The sequence below is a fragment of the Cnephaeus nilssonii genome (genome assembly GCF_951640355.1).
Source record: "Cnephaeus nilssonii genome assembly, chromosome: 9".
Classification (NCBI taxonomy): Eukaryota; Metazoa; Chordata; class Mammalia; order Chiroptera; family Vespertilionidae; genus Cnephaeus; species Cnephaeus nilssonii.
Window position 1 is genome coordinate 16,882,493 of NC_137080.1, and position 23,600 is coordinate 16,906,092.

Consider the following 23,600-nt stretch of genomic DNA (forward strand, 5'->3'; position numbering starts at 1 on the left):
TGTGAGAACAGAGAAATTGGAAGCAAATGACATTCCCATGTCCATATAATTAGCTGTTTCTCATATTAAACAATATCTAGTATTATACACTCTGTAGTTATTAAGGGTGTTTCATTAAAATTATAATAGTGCTTCACTCTACAAAAAGACCCATTAGAGTGTTTATCTTGGTTCCCTTCTTAAGCTTCAGATTAATTTTTTCCCAGTGAATACAGGTGTACAATAAATGAAGACCCAGTGAGGAAAACATTGATATGTTTCATTGTGTTGTTTAGTCCTATGTCCCATCGCTTGATCTTTTCCTCAGATTGAAAGAGTTTCTCTACGTCTGTGGACTTCTGCTTTCATTTGTTGACTTATTTTCTGAATTTGGAATGCACTAATAGAGATAATCTTCACAGTGAGAGATTTCCCAATTAGCGAAGTGGCTTTGCCAAGCAGGAACAAGATGGTTGTACGTGCCAAAGTCCCTGCCAGTGCCTGCCAGGAAAGTGGATTTGGTGTTAATTCCTATGATGAACATGTTTTTCAGGGTGGACCACTTGTACACATTCTTTGTTCAGTGGTCTCCAGACGTCTATGGGAAGGATGCCAAAGAGCAAGGCTTTGTGGTGGTGGAAAAGGAAGAACTGAATATGATCGACAACTTCTTCAGCGAGCCGACCACCAAGAGCTGGGAGGTGAGCACTCAAGTAGGAGCTAGACTGCCGTGGTCCTTAAACTGCAGTGTTCAGTCAGAATGTTCTTGTGTCCAGATTCCCAGAGCTTGTTGGCTTAATAAGAAGTTAAGTTCCCTGTGCAGCTTTGAAGTTACAGTGGGATACAACCTTATTCCTGCTTGAAGCTAGTTATACAGAAAGACCCCATCATCACCACCACCACCACTACTGGGTCATTTCACTTTTCCTTTAAACATTTTCTGCTGTGTCCCTTTTACATACAGGTTGAAATTCAAGCTCCTTAATTTGGCTTGAAAAGCCCTTCATCGTTTTTTTTTGAGCACTTACCAAACCTTTCCCCTGTTAGGGGCACAGCGGGTGAGATAAGTAGAAGTTAGCATTAAGGAGTATAGATAAATCATTACATTATGACAAGATAATTGTCATTGTAGATGAAGTGCCAAGCTCTACAGCAGGCTGTAGCCAGCCATCTGAAAGGAGCTAGGGGAGCAGAGAAAGCTGCCCAGAAGAAGTGATCTGAACTGAGATCAGAAGTGGGAACACAGGCAGATGTGGTGGGACTGGGATATGGAACATGGTCCGGCCAGAGAGAAAAGTCTGTGCAGAGGAGTGACCCAGGGGAGAAAGAAAGAGCGTTTGGTGAGGTAACAGAAGTTCAGTGTGGCTGGAGCATAGAGTGCAAAGCTGAGGGGATAGCAGGAAAGGAAGCTGGAGAAGAAAGCAAGGGCAGATCACAAAGGATCCATGTACGATGGGTCGGAATTCGGTTATTTTCCCAACGGCAGTAGGAAGGCGTTGAGCTGTTTTGAGCCTGGAGAAGTATACACACAGGTAAGCATTTTGGAGAGCTCTCTGGCTGACAGAAGTTCAGTAGACTGGAGATGAGCAACCCTTGAGGCTTGAAGACCCAAATAAGGGATCAAGCAAGTGATGCCAAGCGTGGTCTATACGCCCATGCTTATAGCACCGAATGGTTCTCTGTTGCCTGTAGTAATCATTACCCACCTGGCCAATCTTCCAAACCACCACTTGGCAAATTTTTTTTTTTAACTGAATCCTAGACCCTCATCACCAGAGACATTAATTCAGTGGGTCTGGGGGAGGAACGTTGGAATCTGTGTTTTTAAAAGCTCCTGGATGATTTTTGAAGAACTGCCAGTTTTTAGAAATACTACCCGATAAGTTCCAAGTCCCTTCATGGCGTCAAGATTCTTCTTTTCTTCATTTCTGCTCCCTCCCCAGCCTCCTCCCTACTTCCCTTGCTCTCTGTCCTCAAGCCGTAGTGAACACAGGACACAGCTGTGTGTTCCTGCTGTGCCCTTTACCTGGACATCTCCCCCTACCCCACCTCTGCTCTCAGAACTCTCTAGATGGCTCCAACCTCCTTGGAGCTGCTGTTAGCATTCGGATCACATGGAACGGCATTCATGTATTTGTAAATGTCTCTCTACTGTCTCCTCACCCACTGGAGACTGTGCCTGACAAAGCACCTGGCGCTCGCCAGCAGGTAGAAAGCACTCAGTCGAAGTTAACTGTCATGAAGTGCCCGGTACTTACAGGAATGCCATCTCCCTGGCACAGAATCCTAGTGCTTCTGCCCCAGATTGTGCCTAGGCTCTTGCCCTGAGGACAAGTTCTGGCGAACCTGGGACTGATCACAGGTACCTGCCAGGGTCCTCAGTAGAACCGACCCCAGGACGAGCTACGCAAGAGCACGCCCATCCCCTCAGCAGGACCAGGAGGGGGTTTGGGATCTGGAACAGGCACAGAGAGATGGCTGAAAACTGATCAGGGTGTTCTGCATTTCTTTCCACGCCCCTGACCTCAGATCTGAGGAGTAGAGCACGTCTCATCATGCTTCTTAGTCATTAAGATTAATATCCTAAATATGTGGTAAACACACAAGGCCATATACAGAGGATGTATTCTAGAACTGTACTCTTGAAACTATATACTTTTATTAAACAGTGTCACCCCAATCAGTTTAATACATGTTTCAAAAAAAGATTAATATCCTAAAAAGTAAAAAGTTTCGCCTTTTTAAAAATTACTTCACCAGCTGTTCTGAAAATCGGAATCTAAAGTGACATTCTCCCCAGCCTCACACAAAGCAGATGTTTTCCCATTCCTTTAAGTTGCGCACACTTGGCACACACGGAACTGAAGTGAAAATGCCATTGTTCTAAGTACAGTGACCCTCGCTCGGGTAAAGCCTCCCTTTCATCCTCCCCCTGAGGTTCAAGCTGATGTCAGGGAAATTACGCAAAGTTTAAAATGGAGGTTTAGCTTTAGAGAAGGTGCTGGAAAAAGCCTGGGAAGGCGGGGTCAGGAAAGCTGGCTTAGCCAAAGGACGATTAGGAAAACGCGTATAAGAAGAAAGAGAAAAAAGAAGAAAAAAAAAAGCGGTTTGTTGTACCACCGTTAGGAAACCACCGTTTCAAAGGTGAAAGTGTCATTTTACAGCCTCACAGCTCTGCCTGACAGGAAGTGTGTGTTTGTTCTCGATCCTAATTTGGGTGTGTTCCTGAAGAAATGTTGAGCCCTCTCCTAAGGGAAACAGAAACCCAATCATGCAGGAAACGAGATACTGCAAAAACAGTTGTAGCTCAGCGTGGTTACAAGGAACCCTGGCGTGGAGGCAGACAGAGAAAAAACCTGTTCCTCCTTAGAAAGCAAGCAGGCGGTTCTCACCCTCAGGATGAGGGTCCGAAGATTGCCCTTGGACATTCAGATTTTCTATTGTGCCAGACCCAACCAAGAACCTTTTGTGAAGGTATGTTGGACTCCCCGAGAGCTAATGAGGTGCCTGTGGATCCTCAGAGGTCTGCCATGCTGTGTTTTGAAATGCTTCCTTGATTAGAAAGGATTTGTGTAGGCATTTCAACCCCAGCAGATATTGTATTCATTTTAAAGATGGGTAATGGTGTGGTTTGCCCCCCGCTTTGGAGTAAAAATGTTCATATTTGATTTTTGCTTTCCGCAGCTTCATTTTGAACCCATGTTAAATGTAGAGTTCACAAAAAATACATGCTTCATTTCATGCATTGAAAATGCTGGGTTTGTGGTTCTTTGATAGTGTTTCCTTTAAGAATGTCCCCTTGAGAAGATGGTAGCCTGTGTAAACTAATTTTCTTACCTGTAAATCTGGCTCAGGCAACAGCAGGTGCTTTATATCCATGACCATGCATTTTGGAAATCAAGTAGTGCATTATCTGACAACTTTTACTATATATAACTTAAATGTTTTTCTCTATAATGCAAAAGTTATTAATATTGGTACCCAGGAATTTTAGTGAATTAGTCACTTTATATCTTTAATTTAAAAATAATTCAGTGATTTATCCAGACTTTAGGAGGGGCAAAAAAAAAATAGATCTTAAGGTGAAATTGATTTTGGTAGTTCATAAGCATAGTTGTAATGGAATAATGTTGTGTGCATCACCTTTCTCAGTTTTGAAGGAGAGACTACTTTTATAGCTCCTGAACTGTACATAAAGAATGATAACCTAATTGTCATTTAGACTAAACTTGTGTTTCTTTGGATTGTTGCTCTGGTAGCTGTTACCATTTGTCATTTCTATCAGGGTTGGTTGTTATGTGCACAATCTTAAGAGAAAACATTAGGAGTCTTAATTTTAAAGAAGTATCTTATCTTCCCAATATCCCTATTTATAGAAGACTTACTCATAGAATGATCTCTGATTGGTTCCTTAATTCAAATTTAGATGCAAGTCAAAGAATAATTAGGGGCATTTCAAGGGCATAAGTTGCTTGTGGAGTTACACATAATTCTTGTTCAAGGACTGAGCAATTGACAGCAATAATAAAAGGGAAAACTTGCAACTTTAATTTGTACATATTAAGGGCCTCAGCTGTACCCTGTTAAATTCTGCATTTGTTCTGAAATTGAAAAATTAGCCATTTCCCAAAGTCCCGGTTCAATTTCTGTCCTGCTGCTAAAACTCCGCATGTTGCGGGATATTGTGTACCTGAGGTTGATTTTAGCTGGCTAAGATAAAGCAGACATCAGGGCTTTTTGTGTGTGTGTTTTTTTAACTTGTCTTCTGCATTTCAGATCATCACTGTCGAGGAGGCGAAGCGCAGGAAGAGCACGTGCAGCTACTATGAGGACGATGACGAGACAGCCCTGCCGATTCTGCAGCCCCAGAGCGCGCTCCTGGAGAACATGCACATCGAGCAGGTGGTCCTCCCTGGGGGCTTAGGATGGGGGGCTTCCAGCCTTAAGAAGCATTTCGCAACCCTGACCACATTGCTCTCCTTCCGGGTGAAGGATGAGCCAGGTTTTAAATGAAGACCAGCAGCTTAACCACGGCCAGTGTCCCCTTCTCTGCTTCCGAAAGGTTATGGCAGCCTTCCCTGCTGCCTTCTCAGGAGTGTGTGGTCTTGGCCAGACACTACAGCCATCTCTCAAACCTGAGCAAAATGCCATTTCTTGTTTTCAAAACAATTTTTAATTGATTTTAGAGAGAGAGAGGAAGGGGAGAGAGAAAGAGAGAGTGAGATATTGATTTGTTGTTTCACTTACACATTTATTGGTTGATTCTTCGTGTACCCTGCCCAGGACCGAGCCCACAACCTTGGTGTAGTGGGACAACGCTCTAAACAACTGAGCTACCCGGGCAGGGCCTCAAACCAATATTTGAAGTGTTCTAAACTAACACACCTAGGATCCAAATTTATCCCAGTGATTACTGCAGAGTTCCAGTGTTTGTTTTTAATTTATCAGGCTCAATAAAGATCATTTAGCAAATATATTTCATTTGCTTTATGAAAACTACCTACCCCTCGGAAAAATTTTCCTTTTTCTGTAGTTTTACTTGTGTACTTTGTTTTCTGAAAATCCTACTTCCTTTTTATGAAATGCTATATAATGTGCTTGCCTTTGACCTTTAGTCAGGAACCTCTCCCACTTCCCCCATCCGTCAGCATAGACCTGAATCTCAGAGACCTTAATGAATCCTTCAGTGTCGCTCCCTCAATTTACAAATGAGTCTGCAAAGGCCCAGGAAAGCCAAGAGATTTGACCAAGCAGTTGCAGAAATGGGGTTTGTGCTGATACTAGAATGATGTGCAGCATTCTGAAGACTTCAGCACTTCATAGTCTCCTTCGTTGGGATTTTTGAAGAGATATGCACCATCGGTATTCATGGCCGTCAGGTTGAAGTGAAATGTTAATGTAGTGAAAGATTCGGATGGATTGAGGACAGACTGCATCTGACGGCTGGCATAAAACAGTTTTCTTGTTGTCACTTCTGTGGGAAACTGCCGTTGTCAGTAGCAGCTCTGAGCCCAAGAGGGTTTACTAGGAGAAAGAACAGTGGAGAAACATGAACTGTTGGATGAAAGCCAGGCTGAAGAGTAAGACGGAGAGCATACGTCTAATAGTGCATGCTTCGCTCTCAAGCTAGGTGCTCTGCCTCCCAGCGTATGGCCTAGTGACCCCACAGCCGGGCCCCGGAGAGAAATAGTGTGCTCTGGGAGGCGTCCTGCCAAGGTCAACACCACCAACGAATAACTTCCCCTTCTCTCCCTTGGTTTATGGTGGCAAATATTAGCCCAGAGTAAAGGGGAACAGTATGTAAATCAGTGTAATTTTTAAAGTTTGATCCACAGGCATATCCTTTGTGCCTCAAGCTCATGAGTGGTTTGTGGGTGAATTGTCTATTGACATGTCCATCTTTGGATTCGTAGCTGGCCCGCCGCCTTCCAGCCAGGGTACAAGGGTATCCATGGAGACTCGCATATAGCACATTGGAGCATGGGACCAGCTTGAAAACTCTCTATCGGAAATCAGCATCGCTAGACAGTCCTGTCCTGCTGGTTATCAAAGACATGGATAATCAGGTGAGGCTTGTTTCTCTCTCAGAAAACATTTTTTAAAATAAAGATTTTCAAACCTACACAACGGTAGAGACGAGTACCAGGAACTCCCATCACCCAGATCCCACAAGTTAGCAGGATTTTGCCACATAAGCTTCATCTGCCTTTTCTTTATTGGTTTTTCTTTGCTGGAGTGTTTTGGAGTAAATCCCAATTATTATGTCACACTTCAAAATGCTCTCTAAAAAAAAAAAAGAAAATGGAGCATATCTCCAAATACAGTCACATTCTGAGGAGTTTTTGTATGTACTTACCATACAGTAGAAAACTATAATGATATTCTACTACCTAAAGCTGGAGAAGTTGGAGAAAGTCAAGTCTGGATTGGGTGGTAACTGCAGAAAGAAATTCTAGTGCCTTACCAGAACTTTCTCAAGGTGGCTGAAGTAGTAGCCACAAACCTTGCCTGTATGGTTGCTGAGATGGAGAGCTAGACAAGGCCGTGGTGTGTTGTACCGGAAGAGCCCAATTGTTATGAAACGGCAGGGAGAATGCTCTACTGTGGCTCATGGCACTTTTACCTCTGTTGTGGTCGGTCTTGGAGGCACTGGTGAAACCCACATATTTCCCATCTACCTGACACTAGTACTCCTCGCTTGGCATGCAAGTAGAATCTTCCCTGGAATCCTTTATATACCACCCAGTCAAGCTCCTGCTTCACAAAAGGAAGGATTTTGCCACATAAGCTTCATCTGCCTTTTCTTTATTGGTTTTTCTTTGCTGGAGTGTTCAAGTCTGTTCTTTCTTTATTTCTGTTTTGTGTGTATTGTACCAAGAAGAAATTCCTTTACATTTTTTAGGCTATAGATGATATTCTTTTCTCTTTCTGGTATTGAAGCAGGTTTTACTCAATAGCCATTCATTCACTCATTCATTCATTCATTCAGAAAATGTATAATGAATGCCTGTTACATGTGGGACACGATTAAGCATTGAAGAGCTTGCTGTGAAGCCATATAATTGTGATCATTTTAGAGGAAATAGATCTTAACTATCATAATTTGCCTTGGGGAAAATTAACAGAGAAATGGGGTATTGAGGCATTCTTTCTCAACTGGGTTTGTTCCTGTGACTCTTGCAGCTTAAGAGTTCTGGAGGAGTTTAGATGTTATCATTGTTACTATCGTTGTTTCCTGATTAATACATTTAACCATGATCCAGCTGAATAGTGGGTAGAGTCAAGTCAAAAAGTAAAATAGTAAAAACAGAGGTTTAAATTAGAATTACTTAGGGATTTAGTGACATGTTTGAGAAGTTGGGTGCAGTGTTTTAGATGTGATATGGCTAGATGGTTTTAGACTACATACATAAATCCTCACCATAAGATAACATACTTGTTGGGGAATGTCTCGGCTGCCTAGGGCAAGCATTGATGAATCACATCTCCACCCAGCTTTCTCTCCACCCAGCTTCCTGTTAGCAGATATATAAAGAAGGCCTCTACCCGAAGGTTGCACTGCTTTGTCACGGGTGGATCTTAAAGAATCTGGTACTCTCAAGCCACTGGTACTGTTTGAAGACACCTAAACACTAACGTTCTTACCCCATCCCATCTACCCCCAAGGCAAGATTGTGGCTTTGCTGTGTTTGAGGACATGGTAGAACAATAGTTATAAGTTTCTCTGGAAATGACAAATTTAATATAAAAATATTACCTATGCAGAATGGCAGCAGGAAGGAGCTCTGCAGGTTCCGTCCCCAGTGAAACAACCATACTGGTGGAAATTACGAAAATCGTCATCACATAAAGTCTCTGGAAATTGTACTAAGGGCATACAGGTGAAGAAACATCCATTCAAGCAAATATATTAAGTTTTGGTAATAGTGGTGAGATTCTGTGGCACTTGAAGCACAGCCTGCTCCCTCCACTCACCCCCAGTTCAGACTGACAGACAAGAAGATGGGGCTCCCTCTCCCAGGCCAGAGTTATGATACACCTTCTCTAGGGGCAGGTCCCCAGCGCTTCTCGTCATCTGCCCGAGATCACTGTTTCAGGAGCTAAATTCCATACCTGTGTGGCCTAGAGGTAAAGGGCTCTCTTCATCCACCCGCCTCTACTCATAGGACAGATGCTCTACCTGGGGCATGGCAGGCTGAGAGCACAGGGTTTTTTCTGCCTTTGTCCCAGCCTGTGGGGCAGACATGTCATGCCAGGTGAGGTGAGCCAAGACCAGCTTCTACCTGCCCAGCATCCTGCTCATAAGACAAGATCATTTGTCTAGCCCCCAGCTCTGCAGAGCCCCAAGCTCCACCTCCAGAGGAAGACACAGACCAGACCCTAAGACACAGAGCTCTGAAGCTCTCCTCAAGGGAGCTGCCTTTGTTAGGAGAGTCGGGAAGTTCAAGCCCAAGGGCACTCTAGAAACTGTGCGCATGTTGGTGATAAACAATGATGGGGCCGGTAGCCCCGGAAAGGCAGCAAGCTAACCTTAGACCAGCTGGTGTCCCAGAGAGAAGCAGGGAAGGAGACCGCTAAGGAGAGCCTTTCTGGAGTCACGATAGACGGACCAAAGGAACTACCCTGCAAAGGGGCGCAGATTTAATCGAATCAGACTGTAGAGTAATTTATACCACAAGGCGTTGTGGAAAAGGACAGAGCAATTACTATGCAATCAATAGTCTGATTTATACTAACTTAACTCCAGTGAGGTATAAAATGTTAATCCTATATTGCTCTATTATATCATTCCACTTCCTGGGGTAATTTTTATACATATTACACTGATATATATCACAAACCCATCAATAAATTGTTATGATGACTACTTTATATAATTTTTGTATCTAAAGAAGCTGAAAGAAGAAAGGAAAGCAAATACACATTTATCAGTTTTGTTATATTAACCTTCCTTTTACCACTTCTGGCTGTTTTCAGTTATTCTCATGGATTCCTTTGTTCTGACATTGCCTAATATATTTTTATGTGTTATAGATCCAACAATACTATTATGTGCATATTATTTTATATAATTTTCTAAAAAGTTAATAGAAAAAATAAAATGGACATTTTCTTATATAACCACAATGCTTTATACTAGTACCTAACAAAATCAATAATAATTCCCTTGTATCGTCCAATCCTGGTCCTTACACAGATTTCCATGTTGCTAAGAAAATTTTAGCAAAGAAAGAATCTAATTATTTAGACTCTTGTGGAGTTTAAAAGAGTAAGGATGCCTTTTTCTGTTCATTGATCAGGAGGGGGCCTTCTCTCTTCCATGGGTGGCCATTGCCCTTCTTGTTATATTTTAGCTCCTGCTTTTAAAAATAGATGCCTAGCTCAATTGAATTTTCACTCTTTTACTGGAAGATACCCAGAAGAAGGGAAATGGATTTTTGACCTTTTTGTTAGTTTTGCTTTCGTTTACTCTTTTTTTTTTCTTTCGTTTATTCTTAGCAGCAATATGGGAAGGTTTGGTGGCAGGAAGTATGAGGAACATTGGTTGGAAAGGGTTTCTAGACTTCTACCTAATTTTTAGCATTTCAAGGAGCCAGGAACTGAGATTCCACAATGATTATAATCCAATTAAAATAATTTTGAAAAATTACGTTTTCCAGATAACCCCCATTTAAGGCAGCATTTCTCAATAAGGGTCTGGAATAGAAGCTATATCGGAATGACCTACATTTTTGCAAACACATAGGCTCACTCTTGCCAACCCTCACTCCTGCACTGCTGACCAGGATCCGAGCAGACGCAGAGGATGCTGAGGCTGCGGACATGCTTATTCTGAAAACGCTGCTCCTTCCAACCCCCAACAAGAAGAAATAGAAGAAGCATTGATTCCAATACATCAAAATCACCTTTAAAGCCCATAGTCTATGGAGCTGTTTGCTTTTTCTTAAAAGCCAATTTGAACCAAGATATATTGGATCAGTCATGTTAAGGATAGAGTTTTAATAAGCATGTTGAGAACTCATTTTTACAAATCAAAAGAGAGAAAAATTGATTTTCTCTGGGAAAATGTCTGGCTACAGTTCCACTTGTAAAACAACAAAGAAGATTTGACTTTGTTCTCTCAACCACTCATTTCTGTGTGCAAGATGCTTCTTGTTGTTTAATGTTCCCATTGTGTTGTCTGCAGCCACTAAAGGAAACTTGTCTCCCTGGTGCACTTTGGAAGTCTTTTTAACATGGAAACAATTGTTGGCCTTTAACAAATAAGTTCTCACAGCCCCTTGGAGTCTAGTTAGAGCTGGGGACATTTGCTGTACCTCTTTGTTGGTGGTCCTTCTTATTTAAGAGCTCCAACTTAATAATGATCTTTGCCGAAAGAGGTATATGAGACCTCGGGATTGTGTTAAAACATTTTGGAAAGTCTTTCTTTGGGAGGTTTAGGTTTGAAAGTAGATAACCTTTCTTTTTTTTCTTTTTTTAACAGATTTTCGGAGCATATGCCACTCATCCTTTCAAGTTCAGTGACCACTATTACGGCACCGGCGAAACTTTTCTCTACACATTTAGCCCCAATTTCAAGGTAGCTAGATAGGAGAATATCTGATTTCCCAGTGTCACGGTGTCAGGGGTGTGGGTGAGGTTGGAGCAGCAGCTGTCCCGTGACCCCATCTGGACTCCCTCCAGCCTGGGTCAACAGGATGACTGTAGAACACAAACTGCTCAGGGTCCCTCCAGGGACCTTGGGAACTGCTCTTCTGCCTGGTCTGGAGTCTAGGCAGGGATTGCAGGTCAGAGTGAACATGGGCCTGGGAGATCTCTCTGACTTCATAACCCCTTAGAAGGTCTCATCCAGAGGTAGAGAAGGCCTGGCAATCGGGTGCTTCTTCAGCCAATGGGTAGTCCAGAGGAAATAGTCTGGTTTTTTTGTTTGTTTGTTTTTGCTAAGACTCAGATTAAAATGTCTGTTCTCTGTCTTGTGTTTCTATCCTAAGGTCTTTAAGTGGAGTGGAGAAAACTCATACTTTATCAATGGAGACATAAGTTCCTTAGAACTTGGTGGTGGAGGGTAAGGTTTTCATTGTTGTACTAATTTACCACCTGACTCGAGTGGGTCTCTTTTGACCCAGGTAACCAAAACCTTGGTGCCAGCTGATGTTAGCTAGTCCCTGTGCTCAGATTAATTAGCCATGACATTAAGAATGAGAGGTGAAATGGTTTGTTTATGTGTCTAAATGAGGCCCTGCTACCACTTGCCCTTTAGGAAAGACAGATCACTTCAATGAAATAAAGGAAATGTACCCTTTGTTTCACAAGCAGTTTAGGGTTTTTGTCTCTCTGTAGCATAAATGAAAGAAGAATGGGGCAGGGGAGGACAGAAAGTGTGCCACCTAAGATTGAAATGAGTTGACACCCCCTCCTTTTTTTTTTTTTAACCTTTTCAGGGGACGATTTGGTTTATGGCTAGATGCCGATTTATACCATGGCCGAAGCAATTCCTGTAGCACTTTCAATAATGATATTCTTTCCAAAAAGGAAGACTTCATAGTTCAGGACCTCGAGGTATGGACATTCGAGTGAAATTCAGGCTGCCTTAAAATTTAACATTAAAAGGAATGTGTTTGGACAGCTCTCCAAAAGCCCAGCCCAGACTGCCTCCTCCCACCACCATGCTTTCTTTCTGCCATCATCTCAGAGCATGATCACATTGCAGAGCGATCCTGGGAGGTGCATGTGGAGGGCAGGCACTGATGAGAGAGATTGGAAGGCCAGATTATTGAAAGACTTGTACTCCCACTTTCATCAAATCCATACAGTGAGGAATCAGAGTATTTATAGATGTATGAGTTGAATGCAATTTTTATTTTTGGTAACTGTGAAAAAAAAAGATACTGTGGAAATATATACATGCCTTGTGTATTTATCAACATAATTTTCATTACCAAAATGTACAGCATACTATTGTTTGCCATGGGAAAGGTTAGTCTCATTTAGAAAAATTGAAAGTGTACAGCACTTCAAGGGAATTTGTATATGATTTTTTTAAAGAAACTTTTATTTATTATTTCTAGTATATTGTCTGAAATGTGTTGCCAGTTTATTTCTTTTAATGTGTCAAATCTTGAAATAAAGAAAAGTGCTATGTTTTGGTCACAATTCTACTTGATTTATATAGTTTTATATTGAGCTTTTTTTGCCCTGATTGTTTAGGGTGATAGATCATAAATAGTATATACATGGATATAAATGCTTAATTGTGAACTTTCAAAAACTCATCACCAATGTTCATTGATTTGACTGTTATAGGCCAGCTTTCCTTGTAGTCATTAAAAGGTATATTTTTAGTTAGTTACTCTGAACATAGTGTAAAGAAGAATAAGCCATTTCTCACAGTTATGACTTGATATTTACAGGAGTGGATACCTTTATGAACCTAGAGTAGAACAAACCCTGCTTTTGAATAGAAAATGGTTTGTTTCTTATAAAATCATTTGTGGTTAGTAACAAAAACTTTGTTTTCATAGTGTTTTCACGTAATTTTCCCCAAGTTTTTACACTAACAAACAGGCCTCTGTTTTTAAAGGGACTGTTTTAATTTCTGCATATTTTATATCAAATGAAAAATATCAAATTAGCCCAATTGTCTTGGTCTCTAGACTCTTTTGTTTGAGAAAAAACAATGCAAAGAAATGCATTCATACCAAAATTGGAACAAAAAGTAAAACCTATTTTTTAACATCAACCCATTTTTAACATCATAAAACACTGTTTTGTTAACTGTAATAATAAAACTTTGTTAAAGTTTAACCAATATTATTGATTGCCAGACTTTTACGAAAGCCAAAGACTGCTAATGTAAAACATTTTCAAATAATAGCCAAAGCTGAGAAGTGGTCTGTCATAAATTACATCCCAATAATCTCGGAAAGAAAAAATTAATAACAAAAGTAGTATTTGAATAACTGCATTTAGAAAAATAAAACAGTTCTTAGAATGTAAGCCTTAAGTTGGCAGAATATTTCCTTTAGATTATTCTCTTATTTTAGACTATTTATAAAAGAGAACAAATTGCCAAGTGGCCTCTTGTCAGATCAACAGTTACTTAACTCCACGTACATTCCATACAAGTTTAAATGAATGCTGTAAAATCTTAAGTCTGTAGCCTGGGTGTGCTTTCTCCTGAGTTCTTCTATTGAGAATTCTTGATGAAAAACATACTGGCAGTTTAACCTTAATCTGCTCATTAAATAATGTGTTGGTGTGAGATATCAGGAATGTCTCATCATGATCACGTTTACCATTTATGCCATTTGCAACCATATGCTATTAACAAACAAAACAGTCATTTTGCATATAGTTCACTCTTACCTAGTTTAGTCCATGATATTACACGTACTTGTGAGAGCATATCCAGATGCTGTGTTCTCTACTTAAAACAGTGTTGCCCAATCAGAAATGTGTGGCCCTTCATTTATGAATATTGAATATATGTAATGCAGTGCTAGCCCAATATTTTCAATAAAGGAATTTATGCATTCAGTCTGATTTCTTTTGCAAGGATTCATTCAACCGGTACTTATTGGACACTAGAGTTTTTACTTGTATGAGAGGATGATGAAATAGCCAAGACTAAATAAGGTCCAATACTCATGTTTTTATTTTTATTTTTATTTGTAATGCCACCCTGCAAATACCCTCTTCATTCCCTGTAGCCATCCTCCTCTTCTCTCACCAATTCATGAAAACTGCCTCTGTTGTAGTTACTAGGGACAATCTTGGCTCAAAATCCAACACTTTCCCTGTTTTTTATCCTTCTAGCTGTTCTTTGAATAGTTTTCTTCTCCTTTTAACATTCTCTTTTGACCTACTTTCTAATTTCAATGGACACGTTATCCTCTGATCAGCTTTCCTTGGCATCCTGTCTGCCACCCCGAAAGATGAAGACCTCGGGAAGTCATTGATTCTCACTTCCTCAGTTTATTAGTCTACATCCAAAGACTTGGGTGGGAGAGGGCAATCAAACATCTCACCAGACTCTGTTGAAAAAGATTTAGATATATTCCCATGCTACAAGCCACTAGGGATACCCTGAACTATGTGAGAAGTATTATTGCCCTTCATTTGACTTCCCTTGCCTTAATTCCTTCTAAAGTTTAGAGGCATGTGAAACAAGACTAATAAAACAACTACTTTCCCCTTGAGAAAGGCATTGAGAATCTCGTAAACCAGAAATGGAAGCTAAGATGTGTGTTCTTAAGACGCCTAACTGATTTTTACCAATATAATCAGATAAAGAAAGGTAAGGAGGCCAGAAACCAAAGCAAGTTCCAGAAACAAGGTCAGCCGTATATGCCCCTTGTGTAAGTATCAGAAGTACCTTTAACCACTTCCTTCTGCCTAATCAGGTCACACACTCCTTTTCATTCAGAGAAAATCCTAACCTCAGAGCATTCATCCTCCGCTCCCTCCTTTTCTATAACCATTTTCCATAGTGATCCCCTGAAAGAAGGTGCTTTCACTGAGTAAATTAGGCTTTATAATTCACACCAAAATCTAAATTCTTACTGTCATCCCTTCTATTTAAAACCTGCAGCGGTTGAAAATAAAAACTAGATAGGGCCTCTCTGGTGTGGTCAATTGAGCCATCAAAATGGTGTTTCTTGATAGAATACCTTTGGTGACATATTGTTTATCTTCTAGATCAATTCTGCTCAATAGAACATTCTACAATAACTAGAGGCCCGGTGCACGAAATTTGTGCACGGCGGGGGTGGGGGGTGTCCCTCAGGCCAGCCTGCACCCTCTCCAATCTGGGACCCCCTGAGGGATGTCCGACTGCCCGTTTAGGCCCGGTCACCCCCAACTTCCCTCCTCTGCCAGCCTGGTCACCCCTAACTGCCCTCCCCTGAGGGCTTGATTGCCCCCAACTGCCTTCCCTTGCAGGCCTGGTCCCTCCCAACTGCCCTCCCCTGCTGGCCTGATCACCCACAACTGCCCTCGCAGGCCTGGTCCCTCCCAGCTGGCCATCTTGTGCCAGCCATCTTGTGTCCACATGGGGGCAGCCATCTTGTGTGTTGGAGTGATGGTCAATCTGCATATTACTCTTATTAGATAGGATAGAGGCCTGGTGCATGGGTGGGGGCCAGCTGGTTTGCCCTGAAGGGTATCCCGGATCAGGGTGGGGGTTCCCTTGGGGTGTGGGGCGGCCTGGGTGAAGGGCCTGTGGCGGTTTGCAGGCCGGCCATGCCCCCTGGCGACCCAAGTGGAGGCCCTGGTATCTGGGGTTTATTAACCTTCTACAATTGAAACTTTGTAGCCTGGAGCGGAGCCAAGCCTCCTGCTCACTTCGTGGCCGGCAGCCATTTCTTTAGGGATTTATGTATCTCCTATAATTGAAACTTTGTAGCCTGGAGTGGAGGCCTAGGCCAGCCAGGGCTGCAGAAGCTTTGCTTCCTCCATTGCTGGGGGCAACCCTTGCCTCCTGCTCTTTCCAGCTCCGTAGCTGCCGCCATTTCTGTTTGGATTTGTTTACCTTCTATAATTGAAACTTTGTAGTCTTGAGTGGAGGCTTAGGCCGGTAAGGGCAGACGGAAAGCTTGGCTTCCTCTGTTGCTGGGGAAACCCAAGCCTCCCTCCTGCTCTCTGTGGCTGTAGCCATCTTGGTTGGGTTTATTTGCATATTTGCTCCTGATTGGCTGGTGGGTGTGGCTTGTGGGTGTAGCAGAGTTAGGGTCAGTTTGCCTATTACTCTTTTATTAGGTAGGATGGAAATATTCCAGAATTTGCACTGTCCTTTATGGTAGCAACTAGCTCCCATATTAGTCTTGAACACTTGAAACGGGACCTGGGTGATTGAGGAGCTGAATTTTTTATTTATTTCACTTTAATTCATTTAAATTTAGCTGCCTGTGGCCAGTGGCTGCTGTATTGAACAGCACAGCTCTAGATCAAGATGAAGAGATGGCTCAGCCAAATCATATTTCATCAGCAATGAACTTAGACTGTTATTCCCTCACCAAAAGAGAACCTTTAGTTCTGAGTACTTTGATTTGTCTTTGTTATTATGGATCTTCACACCACCTAACATAATGGTGTGTGTCTCACTGTGTACGTAGTCAGTTAAAGCGACCAGAAGGCTATGTTCCCTGAGAGTCTTTTCAAACAGAAAACTTGGCTCTCTATAGGATTACTGATTCTCATCACTAACCAACGGTAATAAAAACCTCTCCCAGTGCCCAGGCCTTGTCTCAAAAATTTCATGCCTTGGCCCTTGGCATGTGTTTCATTCTTACACTGAACAGTTTACTGCCCATGGCAGCCCTGTAGGATGTCATATCCCTCAGTAGGCACAACCCATCCACAATGCATGAGGGACCACAGAAGATGAAACAATCTAATTCCTGGCATAGAATTGTGCATCCAGTCTCGGAACCACCAAGAATGCCTCAGACAACAGTTCTGCACACCCAGACAACCTGCTTCCATGTGGAGAAAGTTTCAACATCAACCTGTTAGAATGAAGGGTGATCAAAAGGCATAAGAGAAGAGAACCTGGGTAAGTAATTGAACCTCTAGGTGCCTTATTTTCCTTCTCTACAATGTGGGGATAAGAATAGTAGCAACCACCCATGACTGTATGATGATTAAAACACTTAAAATAGTACCTAGCATAAAATAAGCACTACTAATTATTAGATAAAATAATGGATAAATTTCTTCTTCAAACTGAGGAATCAACTAATAATGTGGAAGTTGCAAAGAAATGTTCATCTTCTAAGACAGCAATATAGTTTCTAACAACTTGTTTTCAGACATATTGCAATGGCTCCCATTTGCTCTTTAGATATTTTTAACTGAAGCTTTCTTTTTAAAATTATAGAACTAATACATGTTCATGGTAGTTTTCAAACAGTACAGAAGGGAATTTAATGAAAAGCAAACATTTCCCTCCCTACATTGCCAGAGGTAACAACCACAAGAAGTTCGTTATATTTCTTTTTAGAGTATTTTATGCAAATATACTTACCTATCTTCTTCATATAAACAAGCATACTGTACATACTGCTCTTCAGTTTGCCTTTTTAATTTAACAATATATTGTGCACAATATTTTGTATCAGTATTTGTAGATGTATCCCATTCTTTTTTTTCCTCATTTTTTTTTTGTATCCCATTCTTTATTGCATTGGACATCATTGTTGAAATAGTTCTTCATTAATGGACTTTGTTTTTTGCTATTACAAAGTATTCTTCATGAACACCTGTATATGAAGCTTTGTGCTTTTATGATTGTATTTTTCTGAGATAACCTTTAGCAGTGAGTCAAAGAGTGCACTTTTTATTTCAAAAGATACTATTAGTTATTCCTCCATAAAAGTTATACTAGTTTATACCAACAGTGTATGAGTATGTCAGTTAGTTACCTCACAGCCTCACCAAATACTGGTTATATTAATATCTTTTTAATTTTTGCCAAAATGATATCTTATTTTAATTTTCTAATGAAAATTATGATGTTGAACATCTTTCCATGTGTTGGCTATGTTTATATCTCTTTTCCTGAAAATTCTGTCCAAGTTCTTTGTCCATTTTCCTACCGAGTTATTCATTATTTTACTGATTTGTAAGCTTTCTTTATATATTCACAAAATTAACCATATGTCATATGTGTGTGTAATTTGCACTATATATATTAATCCTCACCCAAGGATATGTTTCCTTATTGATTTTGAGAGAGAGAGAGAGAGAGAGAGAGAGAGAGAGAGAGAGAGAGAAACATTGGTAAGCTGCCTCCTCCACATGCCCTGACAGGATATCAAACATGCAACTTTTTGGTATTTGGGGCGATGCTCCAACCAGTTGAGCCACCTGGCCAGGGCTGCTTAGCTTATATTTTTAAATACATGCAACAAACAAAGACAAGTCTCTACTATCTATTAACATCTTTGAATATGTTTCTTAGCCATTCACATTTTCTTGTCTGGAGATGTCTATTCATGTCTTCTGCCTGTTTCTCCTAGTCTGCCTTCTGGGAAGAGGTCACATGAAATGCTTGCTGTTCCTGCTTTAAGAATAATAGACATTAGTCAGTCTGTTAATCCTATTTGAGGAGGACAATTAGTTAACATGATGATAATCACAGGGTCTGAGGCCCTACAAAGGTATTTTCTAAAGAGTCGTCCTTAAATTGGCAGTATCTAGAGAGAGCGGTGAAAAGGGAAGATGTTTGTTGGTTTGTGTCTTGTTTTATAGATTTGGGCATGTGTTGGTACTTACTAATTTGGTTATGTGATTTCTTTTTTAATAGGAGCAGCATCAAGCAGTTCAGTTGTAATAACAGTAGACATTTATTGAACACTTGTGTGCTAGGTACTCTTCTCAGCCGTTGACATACATTATCTCAATTAAGCTTCATAATAACCTGTGATGATCATGAGATAGGCGCAACCATTATTATTTCCAAATCGAAGAAATGGAGGACCTGAGAAATTGATGACTTGTTCAAGGTGTAATCACTGCTAAATAGTAGAAATGGGCTTCACATTGAGGGAGCCTGACTCCCCAGCTCATGGCAAGGTGACAAAGAATGGAAGAAAGATCCAGAACAGATAGTGCTAAGAAGTTGGGAGAGTTTGAAAGTTGCTGGGATGAGTGCTTGCAGAGGTTTGTAAGAGACATTGAAGTTCAGGTTTTCAGGGAGTCTGGGTAAACATAAAGTTAGGATTTTGCCACAGGAATGAGCTCTGTTAAAGAGGAATGGAGGCAAAGGGCGCTGGAACCCAGGTGCTTGAGAAGCTGTGACTCGGGGATGCCGAGGCTGTTGCCCGAGATAACAGCTGGAGTTTGGCAGCATCTGTGGGTCAGGGGCTGAAGCTCTCTGTGCATTAGAGGCAGTGGCCTAGAAACCAGTGGATGATGGTGATTATGCTTCATGCTATAGCATGCAATTCAAAAGGGGGCAGAGAGTGGAAGTTGCATACCGGTAGAAATGGAGCCACCGGGAACTGGCAGTTAGAAGCCCAGAGAATGCCAACAGTGTTTCCAAATCTCTTAGCATGTTGGAAGGTGGGGAGAAAAGACATTTTTGTTTGTCAGCTCTCAAGGGAAGTGACGTCCTTGGTGGAATGCCAGGGTTCCGTGAAAAGAGGTGAAGGTATGGTTCAGTGAAGAGGTTGAGGTTATAGATTTAGAATACTTACAGTGAAATTGTGCCTCTACAGTGGAAAGATTTTCAAAGATGCAGTGGTGGAAAAAAGTCGAGGGGAAAGTAGCATAAGATAGTTTGGGTATGAGTAAAGAGATTTTTTTTTTTTCTTTAAGGGTAGCTAATAAGAACCAGAATGAATGGTGTCGATGTGATTTATTGGCTTTGAGATTATGAAGAAATACAGGTGTGAATTTGACAAGAAAATTGACATTCATTTGAAGATGGTGGAGGTGTACTCATTTGCACAGTAGCTGTGTTCTGTTGATTTCGGGGAAACAGGACGTGCCTCTGGTGCTCCTAAAAGGGCTGCAAGATGGACCCCTCTATCATCCACCAACTGAAATGATCCTGAGTAGGCTGATCCATCTTCCTGTGTCCCATGTTCTCCATTTCTAAAACAGGGTTAATAATATCTACTACCTGAGACGTCAAGAGAATAAAATGCATGTATATGAAAGTGCCCTCAAAAACTGTAAAAGCCAGACAAAGGTAAGTTAGGACTATTATGGTGTTAGTCATATCAAACTTAGTTTTGCTGAATTCTTTATCAGAAACGCAAAGTCCAAGTGTAACCTTGTTCTTGATTAAAAAGTAGGAAGTGCCTTCAATGATTTGTTTGAAAACATGGCCTTTAGGAAAGCATTATGAAAAAAAAAACACACAGAAGTATCTGCATTATATTCTGTAGACAAGTAAAATCATTTGTCAGGGAAATAACAGGAATAAGAAAGTCGTTATAAGGGAAGGTTTTTTTTTTCTTTTGTCATTCTTTCCATTACAAATGATTTACAGTTTCCATTTAACAACAACAAGACTTCCCTTAAAGTCCTTTAGCAAAGTTCAAACAGCCACAAGTTGGAACTCTGGGCTACTTGCCAATATTTGTTCAAAGAGAGCTCTCAGAAAGGCAGTTTAATAATCAGAAACTGGAAAGTTCTCCCCTCTCCTACACACAGACACTCTCTTCTCTTCTTCCCTTGCCCAGATGGTTCACTTGTTCCAATAGTGGAGGCCAGCATACATGCAATAGTTAGTAACTGGCAACAGCCTCGATAGCCTTAAGTATTTCCTTTTATACTATTTTTCTTAAGGAGGGAGAAATGTGGACATGTTTGTTTTTCTTTTGCCTTCAGAAAAACTAACATTCTTGAGACACTGATGAAATAGCAAACAGTTGTTTCTATTTACTCAATATAAGCCAGGGGAGGTCTTTGTAATTATGTTCAGAAAACCTCTATTTAGGATGTGGAAAGAGGGTGTCCAAATGTTGAGATGATACTTTATGAGATTAAGACAAACCCAACAACGTGCTTCCTATAGCCTCACTGTAAAATGGAAACACTACACTGTGTCAACATGTGGTTATAGCAGCTCTATAGTTTGTCTCAGCCAGGGATGCCAAGAAATCTGCCTGAGAATGCCCTGTGAAGTTCTGACATCAGGGTTGAACAACTAAAAAATTTATGGAAGGGAGGGCGGGACGAGATTAGCCAATGAATTTATATGCATATATACATAGCCCATGGACAGACAAAGGCCTGGGGAGGGGACAGGAGTGGGGGAGAGGGGGTCAATGGTGGAAAAAAAAGAAGACATCTACAATACTTTCAACAAGTAAAATTATTTCAACAATAAAGATAAATTTTAAAAATATATATAGAATGAGATTATGACTCAGAGAATGATCAAAGGAAATTAAATCCATCTGGAATCCTGAATTTAAAAAAAAATTGTTAGGATGTTTTCCTTATGACAAGTGTAATATATTTTCATTGTTGTAGATGTATAATATACCTATAAATAAGAAAAAAAAAACAATCCTTAATTTATGGATCCAGAGATCACATTGCAAATATATTTGGTACACATCCTCTTAGACATTTTCTTACAAATCCAGATGTATATTTAACAAACATGGACTGTTCTGCCCTGACCAGGTAGCTCAGTTGATTAAAGCATAGTTCTGATATGCTAAGGTTGTAGGTTCAATCCCTGGTCAGGGCACATGCAAGAAGATCCAGTGAATGCATAGGTAAGTGGAACAACAAAATCAATATTTCTCAATCTCTCTCTCTCTCTCTCTCTCTCTCTCTCTCTCTCTCTCTCAAAATCAATTTAAAAAATTTTAAAAGAGACTGTTCTAGACATATCCTTGTGCAACCTTGCCAAAGCACCATAGTTAAGAGTACAGGTTCCATCAGGCTGCTTGAGTTTGGGTAGCAGCTTTGTAAATGACTAATAGGATGGCACTGGGCAAGTTTCTCCTGCTGATGGGAATGGAGGTCTTGACAGGATCTAGTCCTGGATGGCTTAGGTTGCCATCAGCCAAGATCAGAAGTCTGTGAATAAGAGAGATTTGTAGTGAGGAGATCAGCAGTTCAATCTATTGGACAGCTGAGTGGGAATATCCAGTATGCAATTGGATTTTGATTTGGAGAAAGGTATGAATACAGTTAGAAATGTGGGAGTCCTGGGCATATACATATTTAGAGCTTTGAGACTCTAAGGGAGGGAGTAAATGTAGATAAGAAGATCAAGGGAGTAAATGTAGATAGAAGAGCGAGGAGTCAGCCCTGGGGTACTCTTAACACTAAGAGTTTAGAGATAGATACAAGGAAAGGGAATTTAAAATGTGATAAAGGGCCCTCGCTGGTTTGGTACAGTGGATAGAGCATCAGCCTGCAGACTGAAGGGTCCCAGGTTCAATTCCGATCAAGAGCTTACTACGCTGCTATAAAAAAGAAGGAATTCTTACCATTTGCAGCAGCATGGATGGAACTGGAAAGCATTACGCTAAGCGAAATAAGCCAGTCAATGAAAGAAAAATACCACATGATCTCACTCGTTTATGGAAAATAAAGAACATTATAACCTGATGAACAAAAAGATAGATACAGAGGCAGAGAAGCATCGAACAGACTGTCAAATTACAGCGGGAAGGTTGGGGCAAGGGGGGAGGTAAGAGATCAAACGAAGGACTTGTATGCATGCATATAAGCATAACCAATGGACACAAGACACTGGGGGGTGAGGGCATGTATGGGAGTAGGGGAGTGGGGGGCAATGGGGAGATAAGGAAACATGTAATACCTTAATCGATTAAAAAAAAAGAGAGCATATGCCCGGGTTGTGGGCTCGATCCCCAGTAGGGGACGTGCAAGAGGCAGCCAATCAATGATTCTCATTGATGTTTCTATCTCCCTCTCGCTTCCTCTCTGAAATCAATACAAATATATTTATAAAAAAATAAATAAAATGTGACAAAGGTGGTGTTAATTCGTGTAGAAGGTAAGATGCGTTAATGCAGCTTCCTCACGTGGGAGGAACAGAGACACCAGAGTAGATGAACTTGAATGACACGTGTTTACTTGGAGTTGGCAGCAGTCATTCTGCTCCTGGGCTCAGAAATTCCAGTATCTCTGCCTCTCCTGATCGTTATCAGTGTGGCTTATGGTTTCCGGTATTCTTTGTGTGTGTACCTCCTTTTTTCCTGTGAAGAATGTTTGCTCTGTTCAGACTTGCTGCCTTTAATGTACTTATTGCCATTCTCTCTTAAACCCACTAGAAAGACTCAGGCTTCTTCCCCAACCCCAACAGTAAAAGCATGTTTATCAGCTTTATCAGTGATCTCCACTCAATTCTCAGGTCTCTTCTTCTCATCCTGTCAGCAGCCTTTGACAGATGGCTCCCTCCTACCGGAAACAACCTTTGCTTTTCCTCCAGCCCACCACTTTCTCCTGTTCTCCTGGTTCTAACACGCCGCTTTTTCTTCAGTTGTTTGACCATTTCTCGTTTTTCTAATTTCTAGATGCTGGGGTGCCCCAAACTCAGTCTTTGGAACTCTCCTCTTTTCTATCTATACTTACTCCAGTGGTGATCTCTTTTAATTTCATGAATGTAAATGCTATATTCTGAA

General features: G+C 41.0%; 1 protein-coding gene across 7 annotated transcripts in view; it reads left to right on the forward strand.

The window, feature by feature from the left end:
• The window catches only part of NCOA7 (nuclear receptor coactivator 7), a 116,797-nt gene extending 102,320 nt beyond the window's left edge, over window positions 1-14,477 (forward strand). For 5 of the 7 annotated variants that reach the window (XM_079781259.1, XM_079781261.1, XM_079781258.1 and 2 more), the window contains 6 exons: window positions 533-680; window positions 4,756-4,881; window positions 6,393-6,545; window positions 10,964-11,059; window positions 11,472-11,545; window positions 11,922-14,471. In XM_079781259.1, coding sequence (XP_079637385.1) covers window positions 533-680; window positions 4,756-4,881; window positions 6,393-6,545; window positions 10,964-11,059; window positions 11,472-11,545; window positions 11,922-12,057 — 733 coding nt within the window. In that variant the 3' untranslated portion in view covers window positions 12,058-14,471. The other 2 variants (XM_079781257.1, XM_079781263.1) reach the window with 2 other exon arrangements.
• Window positions 14,478-23,600: the final 9,123 nt, after the last annotated feature.